Here is a 14,717-nt window from a genome sequence, read left to right as displayed (position 1 = left end):
TGAACTAATAGTAGGAATTGAAAAATGAAATACAGAGGAAAAATAATAATATATTTGAAGTACAAATTGCTGTAGTTTCTAATACATTAGAATGTTAAACAAAATACAATTATCCATATTTAAAATCTGGGAAATATTCAGGAACATAAAAGGATTTGTGGTAGATTGAAAACTAAAAAAAGTACGAAAAATTAGAGTGAAAATGTGTCCAATACATTAAAATGATATGAATACCGATTAGAAATAAATTTATATAAATTTTCAAAAAATAAACAGACTCAGATCGTATTAATATGCTTCAGAATTTATTTAGAAAGATTACAAATGTACCATAATTAGACAAAATATTTTGTAATCATATACAAGAACATTAACCAAGAGCTTGAGTTACAGAATTCCCTACCATCTGGGCATATTGAGAAGACGCGGCGTAATTAATTTGCCCAATGCTAGAAGACCCGAGGATGTGTACAAGGGCTGATACGATTTCCAACAATGCTTGTACAAGTACATCGCAACCAGAAAGACCAGGATTACTTGCACTAACTTGTGATACAACGCTACTGATAGCATTAGAGAGTGCGGCAGGATTCGTAGGACCACTCGACACCAAAGTAGACACAGCAGATGAAACTCTAGAACTGGCTTGAGGAGAAGAAAGGCGAGAAGCTGCTGCGGATGCAACAGGTGCCTGACTTCTTGGTCCTTGTTGTCCAGCTCCTTGTCCATAGCCTCCAGCGGCTGCTGCTGCGGCGGCGGCACTTGGTCCGTAAGGTCCTTGACCACCAGGTCCTTGTTGTCCACCACTTCCTGGTCCTTGACTTCCAGGTCCTTGTTGTCCAGCTCCAGGTCCATAGCCTCCAGCGGCTGCTGCTGCGGCGGCTGCACTTGGTCCGTAAGGTCCTTGACCACCAGGTCCTTGTTGTCCACCACTTCCTGGTCCTTGACTTCCAGGTCCTTGTTGTCCAGCGCCAGGTCCATAGCCTCCAGCGGCTGCTGATGCGGCGGCAGCACTTGGTCCATATGGTCCTTGACCACCAGGACCTTGCTGTCCGCCACTTCCTGGTCCTTGACTTCCAGGTCCTTGTTGTCCAGCTCCTGGTCCATATCCTCCAGCGGCTGCTGCTGCGGCAGCTGCACTTGGTCCATATGGTCCTTGACCACCAGGACCTTGCTGTCCGCCACTTCCTGGTCCTTGACTTCCAGGTCCTTGTTGTCCAGCTCCTGGTCCGTATCCTACAGCGGCTGCTGCTGCGGCAGATGCACCTGGTCCGTATGGTCCTTGACTGCCAGGACCTTGTTGGCCGGCACCTCCTGGTCCTTGCTGTCCAGATCCGTATGGTCCTTGGCCTCCTGGACCTTTATCAAATTTTGAGATATATTTTTTATTCTCTATTTCAAAATTGATGCAAAAGAGAAGCGCTTATTATTTAAAAGCTATTATTTATTATTTCTAGGAATTAGAATTAATAATTCAGATTGATAATTTCATATAATATTTCTAGGAAGTCGCAGACTTGAATATGGAAACATTTCTTTCTTTTACAATAGAAAACGCGTGAATTTATGTTGGATATTTTTCAGTACTTTTATATGAAAAATTCTTGTCCAATTTTCCATATTCAAATACTTCATTAAGCGTTGAAAGGAAATCATTTTCTGTAGAATAATTGGAAAAATTTGACCTTTGTTTTCTTTTCGTTTTTAAAGTGAAAAATTCCTATTATTTGAAATAATGCACATACACCATTTCTGCTATTTATGTGTATGAGACTTTTGATTCATCTGGAATAATTTGCTTAGAGATCTTATAATTGTGCATGATTTGCATATTGTAATGCCTTTTCTAGAATATTTTATGTAGAAATATCTTGTCAATACATATGAAGTGTTTATCACTCAAGTTATGAATAAAAATGAATGACTTAATTAAGATATCCTCTTGAAAATAAGTTGTTATTCAAATACCTTCATTAAAGAGCATTCGGTAAAGATATATATATATTATAAATAATAATCCCGGAAATATTATTGGTTTCCTAATTATTTTAATAACGCAATATTTTAGAGTCTATCATAATCAAAGGGTCTATATATCATTTATAAGTTATCCCAAAGATATTTTCTCTGAATATTATCGAATTGAATATCGATGCATGAAATAGAAGAGATCTTCTTCAGAATTAAAATTTTTTTATTATACTGTAAATATGTTTCCTTAAAACTTAGTTCCCTTCAAATCGTAAAATACGAACGAGTATTTCAAAATGTAATCTTAGTAAATTATATATGCTGGTCAAAAATTGTATGAATGACTGAAATTTCATTTAATTAGTAATATATATTTATACATTCAAATTTTATTAGTATTGCATTCCTGACATAATACGCAAACAAAAGTGCGAAATCTAAAACTACTAATAAGTATCTTTATTTCATTCACTATTTGGAGCCGTATCGCTGTCTTTTTAATTTACTTTCCTTTATAGAATTTTATAGCTCTACATAAAGTTTTCACAATTATTTCTTAATTTCATTTTCCTTTAGAATAGGAAAGGAAATATTTCCGATTCACTGTAAAATATTATTTTTATTCGCAGTCATATTAATACCCTCACGATTATTCATGCATTAATATAATTCCCTAGTAAATTCAAAATTTCGTTGAAATTTAGAACCTCTGTATAATATTGAAATATGGTTGCTATTCTAATTAAAGCTCATTTACCTTTGACTTTTCTGGTTCTGTTTGTAGAAACTGGATTAAACAAATTTCCGGCAGTGACATTTTTTATTCACATGGAAAACGCACATTTATTAATGTCTTAAAAATTTAGTATTTATTAATAAGTGTAGAAACTAATGCAGTTTCTCTGATTTTTTAAAATATTTGAATGCATGTTTTAAAAGTTCTAGTTTAATGGTTCTTAATATTTAACCTAAAACTTGTTGAACTTCGTACTCGAACTTCTACACTTCGATTATCCGCCCTGAGAGTATCAATTTTGACGTCGACTGACACAACTTGGAAAGTTAATAAACGTGAAGGATTAAAGAACGTTTAGAGTGTGAGTTTCTTTAGATGGTAATAACTAAAATAAACCTCCCATTACTTCCAAACGTAAGTCAGTATAAACGGAAATATAAATCACCTTGTTGTCCGCCACTTCCTGGTCCTTGTTGTCCTGCTCCTGGTCCATAGCCTCCAGCGGCTGCCGCTGCGGCGGCTGCACTTGGTCCGTAAGGTCCTTGACCACCAGGTCCTTGTTGTCCACCACTTCCTGGTCCTTGACTTCCAGGTCCTTGTTGTCCAGCTCCAGGTCCATAGCCTCCAGCGGCTGCTGCTGCGGCGGCTGCACTTGGTCCATAAGGTCCTTGACCACCAGGTCCTTGTTGTCCACCACTTCCTGGTCCTTGACTTCCAGGTCCTTGTTGTCCAGCTCCAGGTCCATAGCCTCCAGCGGCTGCTGCTGCGGCGGCTGCACTTGGTCCATAAGGTCCTTGACCACCAGGTCCTTGTTGTCCACCACTTCCTGGTCCTTGACTTCCAGGTCCTTGTTGTCCAGCTCCTGGTCCGTATCCTCCAGCGGCTGCTGCTGCGGCGGATGCACCTGGTCCGTATGGTCCTTGTCCACCTGGTCCTTGTTGACCGGCACCTCCTGGTCCTTGGGATCCGGGTCCTTGTTGTCCGGCTCCACCTGGGCCTTGTTGTCCAGCTCCTGGTCCATATCCTCCAGCGGCTGCTGCTGCGGCAGCTGCACTTGGTCCATATGGTCCTTGACCACCAGGAGCTTGCTGTCCGCCACTTCCTGGTCCTTGACTTCCAGGTCCTTGTTGTCCAGCTCCTGGTCCGTATCCTACAGCGGCTGCTGCTGCGGCAGATGCACCTGGTCCGTATGGTCCTTGACTGCCAGGACCTTGTTGGCCGGCACCTCCTGGTCCTTGCTGTCCAGATCCGTATGGTCCTTGGCCTCCTGGACCTTTATCAAATTTTGAGATATATTTTTTATTCTCTATTTCAAAATTGATGCAAAAGAGAAGTGCTTATTATTTAAAAGCTATTATTCATTATTTTTAGGAGTTAGAATTAATAATTCAGATTGATGATTTCATATAATATTTCTAGGAAGTCGCAGACTTGAATAAGGAAACATTTCTTTCTTTCACAATAGAAAACGCGTGAATTTATGTTGGATATTTTTCAGTACTTTTATATGAAAAATCCTTGTCCGATTTTCCATATTCAAATACTTCATTAAGCGTTGAACGGAAATCACTAACTGTAGAATAATTGGGAATATTTGAACTTTGTTTTCTTTTCGTTTTTAAAGTGAAAAATGCTCATTATTCGAAATAATAGATATACACAATTTCTGCTATTTATGTGTATGAGACTTTTGATTCATCTGGAATAATTTGCTTAGAGATCTTATAATTGTGCATGATTTGCATATTGTAATGCCTTTTCTAGAATATTTTATGTAGAAATATCTTGTCAATACATATGAAGTGTTTATCACTCAAGTTATGAATAAAAATGAATGACTTAATTAAGATATCCTCTTGAAAATAAGTTGTTATTCAAATACCTTCATTAAAGAGCATTCGGTAAAGATATATATATATTATAAATAATAATCCCGGAAATATTATTGGTTTCCTAATTATTTTAATAACGCAATATTTTAGAGTATCATAATCAAAGGGTCTATATATCATTTATAAGTTATCCCAAAGATATTTTCTCTGAATATTATCGAATTGAATATCGATGCATGAAATAGAAGAGATCTTCTTCAGAATTAAAATTTTTTTATTATACTGTAAATATGTTTCCTTAAAACTTAGTTCCCTTCAAATCGTAAAATACGAACGAGTATTTCAAAATGTAATCTTAGTAAATTATATATGCTGGTCAAAAATTGTATGAATGACTGAAATTTCATTTAATTAGTAATATATATTTATACATTCAAATTTTATTAGTATTGCATTCCTGACATAATACGCAAACAAAAGTGCGAAATCTAAAACTACTAATAAGTATCTTTATTTCATTCACTATTTGGAGCCGTATCGCTGTCTTTTTAATTTACTTTCCTTTATAGAATTTTATAGCTCTACATAAAGTTTTCACAATTATTTCTTAATTTCATTTTCCTTTAGAATAGGAAAGGAAATATTTCCGATTCACTGTAAAATATTATTTTTATTCGCAGTCATATTAATACCCTCACGATTATTCATGCATTAATATAATTCCCTAGTAAATTCAAAATTTCGTTGAAATTTAGAACCTCTGTATAATATTGAAATATGGTTGCTATTCTAATTAAAGCTCATTTACCTTTGACTTTTCTGGTTCTGTTTGTAGAAACTGGATTAAACAAATTTCCGGCAGTGACATTTTTTATTCACATGGAAAACGCACATTTATTAATGTCTTAAAAATTTAGTATTTATTAATAAGTGTAGAAACTAATGCAGTTTCTCTGATTTTTTAAAATATTTGAATGCATGTTTTAAAAGTTCTAGTTTAATGGTTCTTAATATTTAACCTAAAACTTGTTGAACTTCGTACTCGAACTTCTACACTTCGATTATCCGCCCTGAGAGTATCAATTTTGACGTCGACTGACACAACTTGGAAAGTTAATAAACGTGAAGGATTAAAGAACGTTTAGAGTGTGAGTTTCTTTAGATGGTAATAACTAAAATAAACCTCCCATTACTTCCAAACGTAAGTCAGTATAAACGGAAATATAAATCACCTTGTTGTCCGCCACTTCCTGGTCCTTGTTGTCCTGCTCCTGGTCCATAGCCTCCAGCGGCTGCTGCTGCGGCGGCTGCACTTGGTCCGTAAGGTCCTTGACCACCAGGTCCTTGTTGTCCACCACTTCCTGGTCCTTGACTTCCAGGTCCTTGTTGTCCAGCTCCAGGTCCATAGCCTCCAGCGGCTGCTGCTGCGGCGGCTGCACTTGGTCCATAAGGTCCTTGACCACCAGGTCCTTGTTGTCCACCACTTCCTGGTCCTTGACTTCCAGGTCCTTGTTGTCCAGCTCCAGGTCCATAGCCTCCAGCGGCTGCTGCTGCGGCGGCTGCACTTGGTCCATAAGGTCCTTGACCACCAGGTCCTTGTTGTCCACCACTTCCTGGTCCTTGACTTCCAGGTCCTTGTTGTCCAGCCCCTGGTCCATAGCCTCCAGCGGCTGCTGCTGCGGCGGCTGCACTTGGTCCATAAGGTCCTTGACCACCAGGTCCTTGTTGTCCACCACTTCCTGGTCCTTGACTTCCAGGTCCTTGTTGTCCAGCTCCTGGTCCGTATCCTCCAGCGGCTGCTGCTGCGGCGGATGCACCTGGTCCGTATGGTCCTTGTCCACCTGGTCCTTGTTGACCGGCACCTCCTGGTCCTTGGGATCCGGGTCCTTGTTGTCCGGCTCCACCTGGGCCTTGTTGTCCAGCTCCTGGTCCATATCCTCCAGCGGCTGCTGCTGCGGCAGCTGCACTTGGTCCATATGGTCCTTGACCACCAGGACCTTGCTGTCCGCCACTTCCTGGTCCTTGACTTCCAGGTCCTTGTTGTCCAGCTCCTGGTCCGTATCCTACAGCGGCTGCTGCTGCGGCAGATGCACCTGGTCCGTATGGTCCTTGACTGCCAGGACCTTGTTGGCCGGCACCTCCTGGTCCTTGCTGTCCAGATCCGTATGGTCCTTGGCCTCCTGGACCTTTATCAAATTTTGAGATATATTTTTTATTCTCTATTTCAAAATTGATGCAAAAGAGAAGCGCTTATTATTTAAAAGCTATTATTTATTATTTCTAGGAATTAGAATTAATAATTCAGATTGATAATTTCATATAATATTTCTAGGAAGTCGCAGACTTGAATATGGAAACATTTCTTTCTTTTACAATAGAAAACGCGTGAATTTATGTTGGATATTTTTCAGTACTTTTATATGAAAAATTCTTGTCCAATTTTCCATATTCAAATACTTCATTAAGCGTTGAAAGGAAATCATTTTCTGTAGAATAATTGGAAAAATTTGACCTTTGTTTTCTTTTCGTTTTTAAAGTGAAAAATTCCTATTATTTGAAATAATGCACATACACCATTTCTGCTATTTATGTGTATGAGACTTTTGATTCATCTGGAATAATTTGCTTAGTGATCTTATAATTGTGCATGATTTGCATATTGTAATGCCTTTTCTAGAATATTTTATGTAGAAATATCTTGTCAATACATATGAAGTGTTTATCACTCAAGTTATGAATAAAAATGAATGACTTAATTAAGATATCCTCTTGAAAATAAGTTGTTATTCAAATACCTTCATTAAAGAGCATTCGGTAAAGATATATATATATTATAAATAATAATCCCGGAAATATTATTGGTTTCCTAATTATTTTAATAACGCAATATTTTAGAGTATCATAATCAAAGGGTCTATATATCATTTATAAGTTATCCCAAAGATATTTTCTCTGAATATTATCGAATTGAATATCGATGCATGAAATAGAAGAGATCTTCTTCAGAATTAAAATTTTTTTATTATACTGTAAATATGTTTCCTTAAAACTTAGTTCCCTTCAAATCGTAAAATACGAACGAGTATTTCAAAATGTAATCTTAGTAAATTATATATGCTGGTCAAAAATTGTATGAATGACTGAAATTTCATTTAATTAGTAATATATATTTATACATTCAAATTTTATTAGTATTGCATTCCTGACATAATACGCAAACAAAAGTGCGAAATCTAAAACTACTAATAAGTATCTTTATTTCATTCACTATTTGGAGCCGTATCGCTGTCTTTTTAATTTACTTTCCTTTATAGAATTTTATAGCTCTACATAAAGTTTTCACAATTATTTCTTAATTTCATTTTCCTTTAGAATAGGAAAGGAAATATTTCCGATTCACTGTAAAATATTATTTTTATTCGCAGTCATATTAATACCCTCACGATTATTCATGCATTAATATAATTCCCTAGTAAATTCAAAATTTCGTTGAAATTTAGAACCTCTGTATAATATTGAAATATGGTTGCTATTCTAATTAAAGCTCATTTACCTTTGACTTTTCTGGTTCTGTTTGTAGAAACTGGATTAAACAAATTTCCGGCAGTGACATTTTTTATTCACATGGAAAACGCACATTTATTAATGTCTTAAAAATTTAGTATTTATTAATAAGTGTAGAAACTAATGCAGTTTCTCTGATTTTTTAAAATATTTGAATGCATGTTTTAAAAGTTCTAGTTTAATGGTTCTTAATATTTAACCTAAAACTTGTTGAACTTCGTACTCGAACTTCTACACTTCGATTATCCGCCCTGAGAGTATCAATTTTGACGTCGACTGACACAACTTGGAAAGTTAATAAACGTGAAGGATTAAAGAACGTTTAGAGTGTGAGTTTCTTTAGATGGTAATAACTAAAATAAACCTCCCATTACTTCCAAACGTAAGTCAGTATAAACGGAAATATAAATCACCTTGTTGTCCGCCACTTCCTGGTCCTTGTTGTCCTGCTCCTGGTCCATAGCCTCCAGCGGCTGCTGCTGCGGCGGCTGCACTTGGTCCGTAAGGTCCTTGACCACCAGGTCCTTGTTGTCCACCACTTCCTGGTCCTTGACTTCCAGGTCCTTGTTGTCCAGCTCCAGGTCCATAGCCTCCAGCGGCTGCTGCTGCGGCGGCTGCACTTGGTCCATAAGGTCCTTGACCACCAGGTCCTTGTTGTCCACCACTTCCTGGTCCTTGACTTCCAGGTCCTTGTTGTCCAGCTCCAGGTCCATAGCCTCCAGCGGCTGCTGCTGCGGCGGCTGCACTTGGTCCATAAGGTCCTTGACCACCAGGTCCTTGTTGTCCACCACTTCCTGGTCCTTGACTTCCAGGTCCTTGTTGTCCAGCCCCTGGTCCATAGCCTCCAGCGGCTGCTGCTGCGGCGGCTGCACTTGGTCCATAAGGTCCTTGACCACCAGGTCCTTGTTGTCCACCACTTCCTGGTCCTTGACTTCCAGGTCCTTGTTGTCCAGCTCCTGGTCCGTATCCTCCAGCGGCTGCTGCGGCGGATGCACCTGGTCCGTATGGTCCTTGTCCACCTGGTCCTTGTTGACCGGCACCTCCTGGTCCTTGGGATCCGGGTCCTTGTTGTCCGGCTCCACCTGGGCCTTGTTGTCCAGCTCCTGGTCCATATCCTCCAGCGGCTGCTGCTGCGGCAGCTGCACTTGGTCCATATGGTCCTTGACCACCAGGACCTTGCTGTCCGCCACTTCCTGGTCCTTGACTTCCAGGTCCTTGTTGTCCAGCTCCTGGTCCGTATCCTACAGCGGCTGCTGCTGCGGCAGATGCACCTGGTCCGTATGGTCCTTGACTGCCAGGACCTTGTTGGCCGGCACCTCCTGGTCCTTGCTGTCCAGATCCGTATGGTCCTTGGCCTCCTGGACCTTTATCAAATTTTGAGATATATTTTTTATTCTCTATTTCAAAATTGATGCAAAAGAGAAGCGCTTATTATTTAAAAGCTATTATTTATTATTTCTAGGAATTAGAATTAATAATTCAGATTGATAATTTCATATAATATTTCTAGGAAGTCGCAGACTTGAATATGGAAACATTTCTTTCTTTTACAATAGAAAACGCGTGAATTTATGTTGGATATTTTTCAGTACTTTTATATGAAAAATTCTTGTCCAATTTTCCATATTCAAATACTTCATTAAGCGTTGAAAGGAAATCATTTTCTGTAGAATAATTGGAAAAATTTGACCTTTGTTTTCTTTTCGTTTTTAAAGTGAAAAATTCCTATTATTTGAAATAATAGATATACACAATTTCTGCTATTTATGTGTATGAGACTTTTGATTCATCTGGAATAATTTGCTTAGAGATCTTATAATTGTGCATGATTTGCATATTGTAATGCCTTTTCTAGAATATTTTATGTAGAAATATCTTGTCAATACATATGAAGTGTTTATCACTCAAGTTATGAATAAAAATGAATGACTTAATTAAGATATCCTCTTGAAAATAAGTTGTTATTCAAATACCTTCATTAAAGAGCATTCGGTAAAGATATATATATATTATAAATAATAATCCCGGAAATATTATTGGTTTCCTAATTATTTTAATAACGCAATATTTTAGAGTCTATCATAATCAAAGGGTCTATATATCATTTATAAGTTATCCCAAAGATATTTTCTCTGAATATTATCGAATTGAATATCGATGCATGAAATAGAAGAGATCTTCTTCAGAATTAAAATTTTTTTATTATACTGTAAATATGTTTCCTTAAAACTTAGTTCCCTTCAAATCGTAAAATACGAACGAGTATTTCAAAATGTAATCTTAGTAAATTATATATGCTGGTCAAAAATTGTATGAATGACTGAAATTTCATTTAATTAGTAATATATATTTATACATTCAAATTTTATTAGTATTGCATTCCTGACATAATACGCAAACAAAAGTGCGAAATCTAAAACTACTAATAAGTATCTTTATTTCATTCACTATTTGGAGCCGTATCGCTGTCTTTTTAATTTACTTTCCTTTATAGAATTTTATAGCTCTACATAAAGTTTTCACAATTATTTCTTAATTTCATTTTCCTTTAGAATAGGAAAGGAAATATTTCCGATTCACTGTAAAATATTATTTTTATTCGCAGTCATATTAATACCCTCACGATTATTCATGCATTAATATAATTCCCTAGTAAATTCAAAATTTCGTTGAAATTTAGAACCTCTGTATAATATTGAAATATGGTTGCTATTCTAATTAAAGCTCATTTACCTTTGACTTTTCTGGTTCTGTTTGTAGAAACTGGATTAAACAAATTTCCGGCAGTGACATTTTTTATTCACATGGAAAACGCACATTTATTAATGTCTTAAAAATTTAGTATTTATTAATAAGTGTAGAAACTAATGCAGTTTCTCTGATTTTTTAAAATATTTGAATGCATGTTTTAAAAGTTCTAGTTTAATGGTTCTTAATATTTAACCTAAAACTTGTTGAACTTCGTACTCGAACTTCTACACTTCGATTATCCGCCCTGAGAGTATCAATTTTGACGTCGACTGACACAACTTGGAAAGTTAATAAACGTGAAGGATTAAAGAACGTTTAGAGTGTGAGTTTCTTTAGATGGTAATAACTAAAATAAACCTCCCATTACTTCCAAACGTAAGTCAGTATAAACGGAAATATAAATCACCTTGTTGTCCGCCACTTCCTGGTCCTTGTTGTCCTGCTCCTGGTCCATAGCCTCCAGCGGCTGCTGCTGCGGCGGCTGCACTTGGTCCGTAAGGTCCTTGACCACCAGGTCCTTGTTGTCCACCACTTCCTGGTCCTTGACTTCCAGGTCCTTGTTGTCCAGCTCCAGGTCCATAGCCTCCAGCGGCTGCTGCTGCGGCGGCTGCACTTGGTCCATAAGGTCCTTGACCACCAGGTCCTTGTTGTCCACCACTTCCTGGTCCTTGACTTCCAGGTCCTTGTTGTCCAGCTCCAGGTCCATAGCCTCCAGCGGCTGCTGCTGCGGCGGCTGCACTTGGTCCATAAGGTCCTTGACCACCAGGTCCTTGTTGTCCACCACTTCCTGGTCCTTGACTTCCAGGTCCTTGTTGTCCAGCTCCTGGTCCGTATCCTCCAGCGGCTGCTGCTGCGGCGGATGCACCTGGTCCGTATGGTCCTTGTGCACCTGGTCCTTGTTGACCGGCACCTCCTGGTCCTTGGGATTCGGGTCCTTGTTGTCCGGCTCCACCTGGGCCTTGTTGTCCAGCTCCTGGTCCATATCCTCCAGCGGCTGCTGCTGCGGCAGCTGCACTTGGTCCATATGGTCCTTGACCACCAGGACCTTGCTGTCCGCCACTTCCTGGTCCTTGACTTCCAGGTCCTTGTTGTCCAGCTCCTGGTCCGTATCCTACAGCGGCTGCTGCTGCGGCAGATGCACCTGGTCCGTATGGTCCTTGACTGCCAGGACCTTGTTGGCCGGCACCTCCTGGTCCTTGCTGTCCAGATCCGTATGGTCCTTGGCCTCCTGGACCTTTATCAAATTTTGAGATATATTTTTTATTCTCTATTTCAAAATTGATGCAAAAGAGAAGTGCTTATTATTTAAAAGCTATTATTCATTATTTTTAGGAATTAGAATTAATAATTCAGATTGATGATTTCATATAATATTTCTAGGAAGTCGCAGACTTGAATAAGGAAACATTTCTTTCTTTCACAATAGAAAACGCGTGAATTTATGTTGGATATTTTTCAGTACTTTTATATGAAAAATCCTTGTCCGATTTTCCATATTCAAATACTTCATTAAGCGTTGAACGGAAATCACTAACTGTAGAATAATTGGGAATATTTGAACTTTGTTTTCTTTTCGTTTTTAAAGTGAAAAATGCTCATTATTCGAAATAATAGATATACACAATTTCTGCTATTTATGTGTATGAGACTTTTGATTCATCTGGAATAATTTGCTTAGAGATCTTATAATTGTGCATGATTTGCATATTGTAATGCCTTTTCTAGAATATTTTATGTAGAAATATCTTGTCAATACATATGAAGTGTTTATCACTCAAGTTATGAATAAAAATGAATGACTTAATTAAGATATCCTCTTGAAAATAAGTTGTTATTCAAATACCTTCATTAAAGAGCATTCGGTAAAGATATATATATATTATAAATAATAATCCCGGAAATATTATTGGTTTCCTAATTATTTTAATAACGCAATATTTTAGAGTCTATCATAATCAAAGGGTCTATATATCATTTATAAGTTATCCCAAAGATATTTTCTCTGAATATTATCGAATTGAATATCGATGCATGAAATAGAAGAGATCTTCTTCAGAATTAAAATTTTTTTATTATACTGTAAATATGTTTCCTTAAAACTTAGTTCCCTTCAAATCGTAAAATACGAACGAGTATTTCAAAATGTAATCTTAGTAAATTATATATGCTGGTCAAAAATTGTATGAATGACTGAAATTTCATTTAATTAGTAATATATATTTATACATTCAAATTTTATTAGTATTGCATTCCTGACATAATACGCAAACAAAAGTGCGAAACCTAAAAATACTAATAAGTATCTTTATTTCATTCACTATTTGGAGCCGTATCGCTGTCTTTTTAATTTACTTTCCTTTATAGAATTTTATAGCTCTACATAAAGTTTTCACAATTATTTCTTAATTTCATTTTCCTTTAGAATAGGAAAGGAAATATTTCCGATTCACTGTAAAATATTATTTTTATTCGCAGTCATATTAATACCCTCACGATTATTCATGCATTAATATAATTCCCTAGTAAATTCAAAATTTCGTTGAAATTTAGAACCTCTGTATAATATTGAAATATGGTTGCTATTCTAATTAAAGCTCATTTACCTTTGACTTTTCTGGTTCTGTTTGTAGAAACTGGATTAAACAAATTTCCGGCAGTGACATTTTTTATTCACATGGAAAACGCACATTTATTAATGTCTTAAAAATTTAGTATTTATTAATAAGTGTAGAAACTAATGCAGTTTCTCTGATTTTTTAAAATATTTGAATGCATGTTTTAAAAGTTCTAGTTTAATGGTTCTTAATATTTAACCTAAAACTTGTTGAACTTCGTACTCGAACTTCTACACTTCGATTATCCGCCCTGAGAGTATCAATTTTGACGTCGACTGACACAACTTGGAAAGTTAATAAACGTGAAGGATTAAAGAACGTTTAGAGTGTGAGTTTCTTTAGATGGTAATAACTAAAATAAACCTCCCATTACTTCCAAACGTAAGTCAGTATAAACGGAAATATAAATCACCTTGTTGTCCGCCACTTCCTGGTCCTTGTTGTCCTGCTCCTGGTCCATAGCCTCCAGCGGCTGCTGCTGCGGCGGCTGCACTTGGTCCGTAAGGTCCTTGACCACCAGGTCCTTGTTGTCCACCACTTCCTGGTCCTTGACTTCCAGGTCCTTGTTGTCCAGCTCCTGGTCCGTATCCTCCAGCGGCTGCTGCTGCGGCGGATGCACCTGGTCCGTATGGTCCTTGTCCACCTGGTCCTTGTTGACCGGCACCTCCTGGTCCTTGGGATCCGGGTCCTTGTTGTCCGGCTCCACCTGGGCCTTGTTGTCCAGCTCCTGGTCCATATCCTCCAGCGGCTGCTGCTGCGGCAGCTGCACTTGGTCCATATGGTCCTTGACCACCAGGACCTTGCTGTCCGCCACTTCCTGGTCCTTGACTTCCAGGTCCTTGTTGTCCAGCTCCTGGTCCGTATCCTACAGCGGCTGCTGCTGCGGCAGATGCACCTGGTCCGTATGGTCCTTGACTGCCAGGACCTTGTTGGCCGGCACCTCCTGGTCCTTGCTGTCCAGATCCGTATGGTCCTTGGCCTCCTGGACCTTTATCAAATTTTGAGATATATTTTTTATTCTCTATTTCAAAATTGATGCAAAAGAGAAGTGCTTATTATTTAAAAGCTATTATTCATTATTTTTAGGAATTAGAATTAATAATTCAGATTGATGATTTCATATAATATTTCTAGGAAGTCGCAGACTTGAATAAGGAAACATTTCTTTCTTTCACAATAGAAAACGCGTGAATTTATGTTGGATATTTTTCAGTACTTTTATATGAAAAATCCTTGTCCGATTTTCCA

The 14,717-nt window shown here is 37.7% G+C and overlaps 1 protein-coding gene across 1 annotated transcript in view; it reads right to left on the bottom strand.

Annotated features, from left to right (window-relative positions):
- Positions 1 to 283: 283 nt before the first annotated feature.
- LOC129975418 (uncharacterized PE-PGRS family protein PE_PGRS54-like) overlaps positions 284 to 14,717 on the bottom strand; it is a 31,379-nt gene continuing 16,945 nt past the window's right edge. Inside the window, exons 17-26 of the mRNA XM_056088481.1 lie at positions 14,239 to 14,457; positions 14,089 to 14,196; positions 13,882 to 13,947; positions 11,870 to 12,088; positions 11,720 to 11,827; positions 11,261 to 11,326; positions 8,517 to 9,467; positions 5,772 to 6,725; positions 3,153 to 3,980; positions 284 to 1,359 (exon numbers count right to left, since the gene is read on the bottom strand). Of these exons, the coding sequence (XP_055944456.1) occupies positions 371 to 1,359; positions 3,153 to 3,980; positions 5,772 to 6,725; positions 8,517 to 9,467; positions 11,261 to 11,326; positions 11,720 to 11,827; positions 11,870 to 12,088; positions 13,882 to 13,947; positions 14,089 to 14,196; positions 14,239 to 14,457 (4,508 nt within the window). The 3' untranslated portion in view covers positions 284 to 370. The remainder of the gene's footprint in view (positions 1,360 to 3,152; positions 3,981 to 5,771; positions 6,726 to 8,516; positions 9,468 to 11,260; positions 11,327 to 11,719; positions 11,828 to 11,869; positions 12,089 to 13,881; positions 13,948 to 14,088; positions 14,197 to 14,238; positions 14,458 to 14,717) is intronic.

Source organism: Argiope bruennichi, chromosome 7 (genome assembly GCF_947563725.1).
Source record: "Argiope bruennichi chromosome 7, qqArgBrue1.1, whole genome shotgun sequence".
NCBI classification, from domain to species: Eukaryota; Metazoa; Arthropoda; class Arachnida; order Araneae; family Araneidae; genus Argiope; species Argiope bruennichi.
The sequence above is the reverse complement of the archived record's forward strand: the minus strand, read 5'-3'. Positions and strand labels throughout refer to the sequence as shown.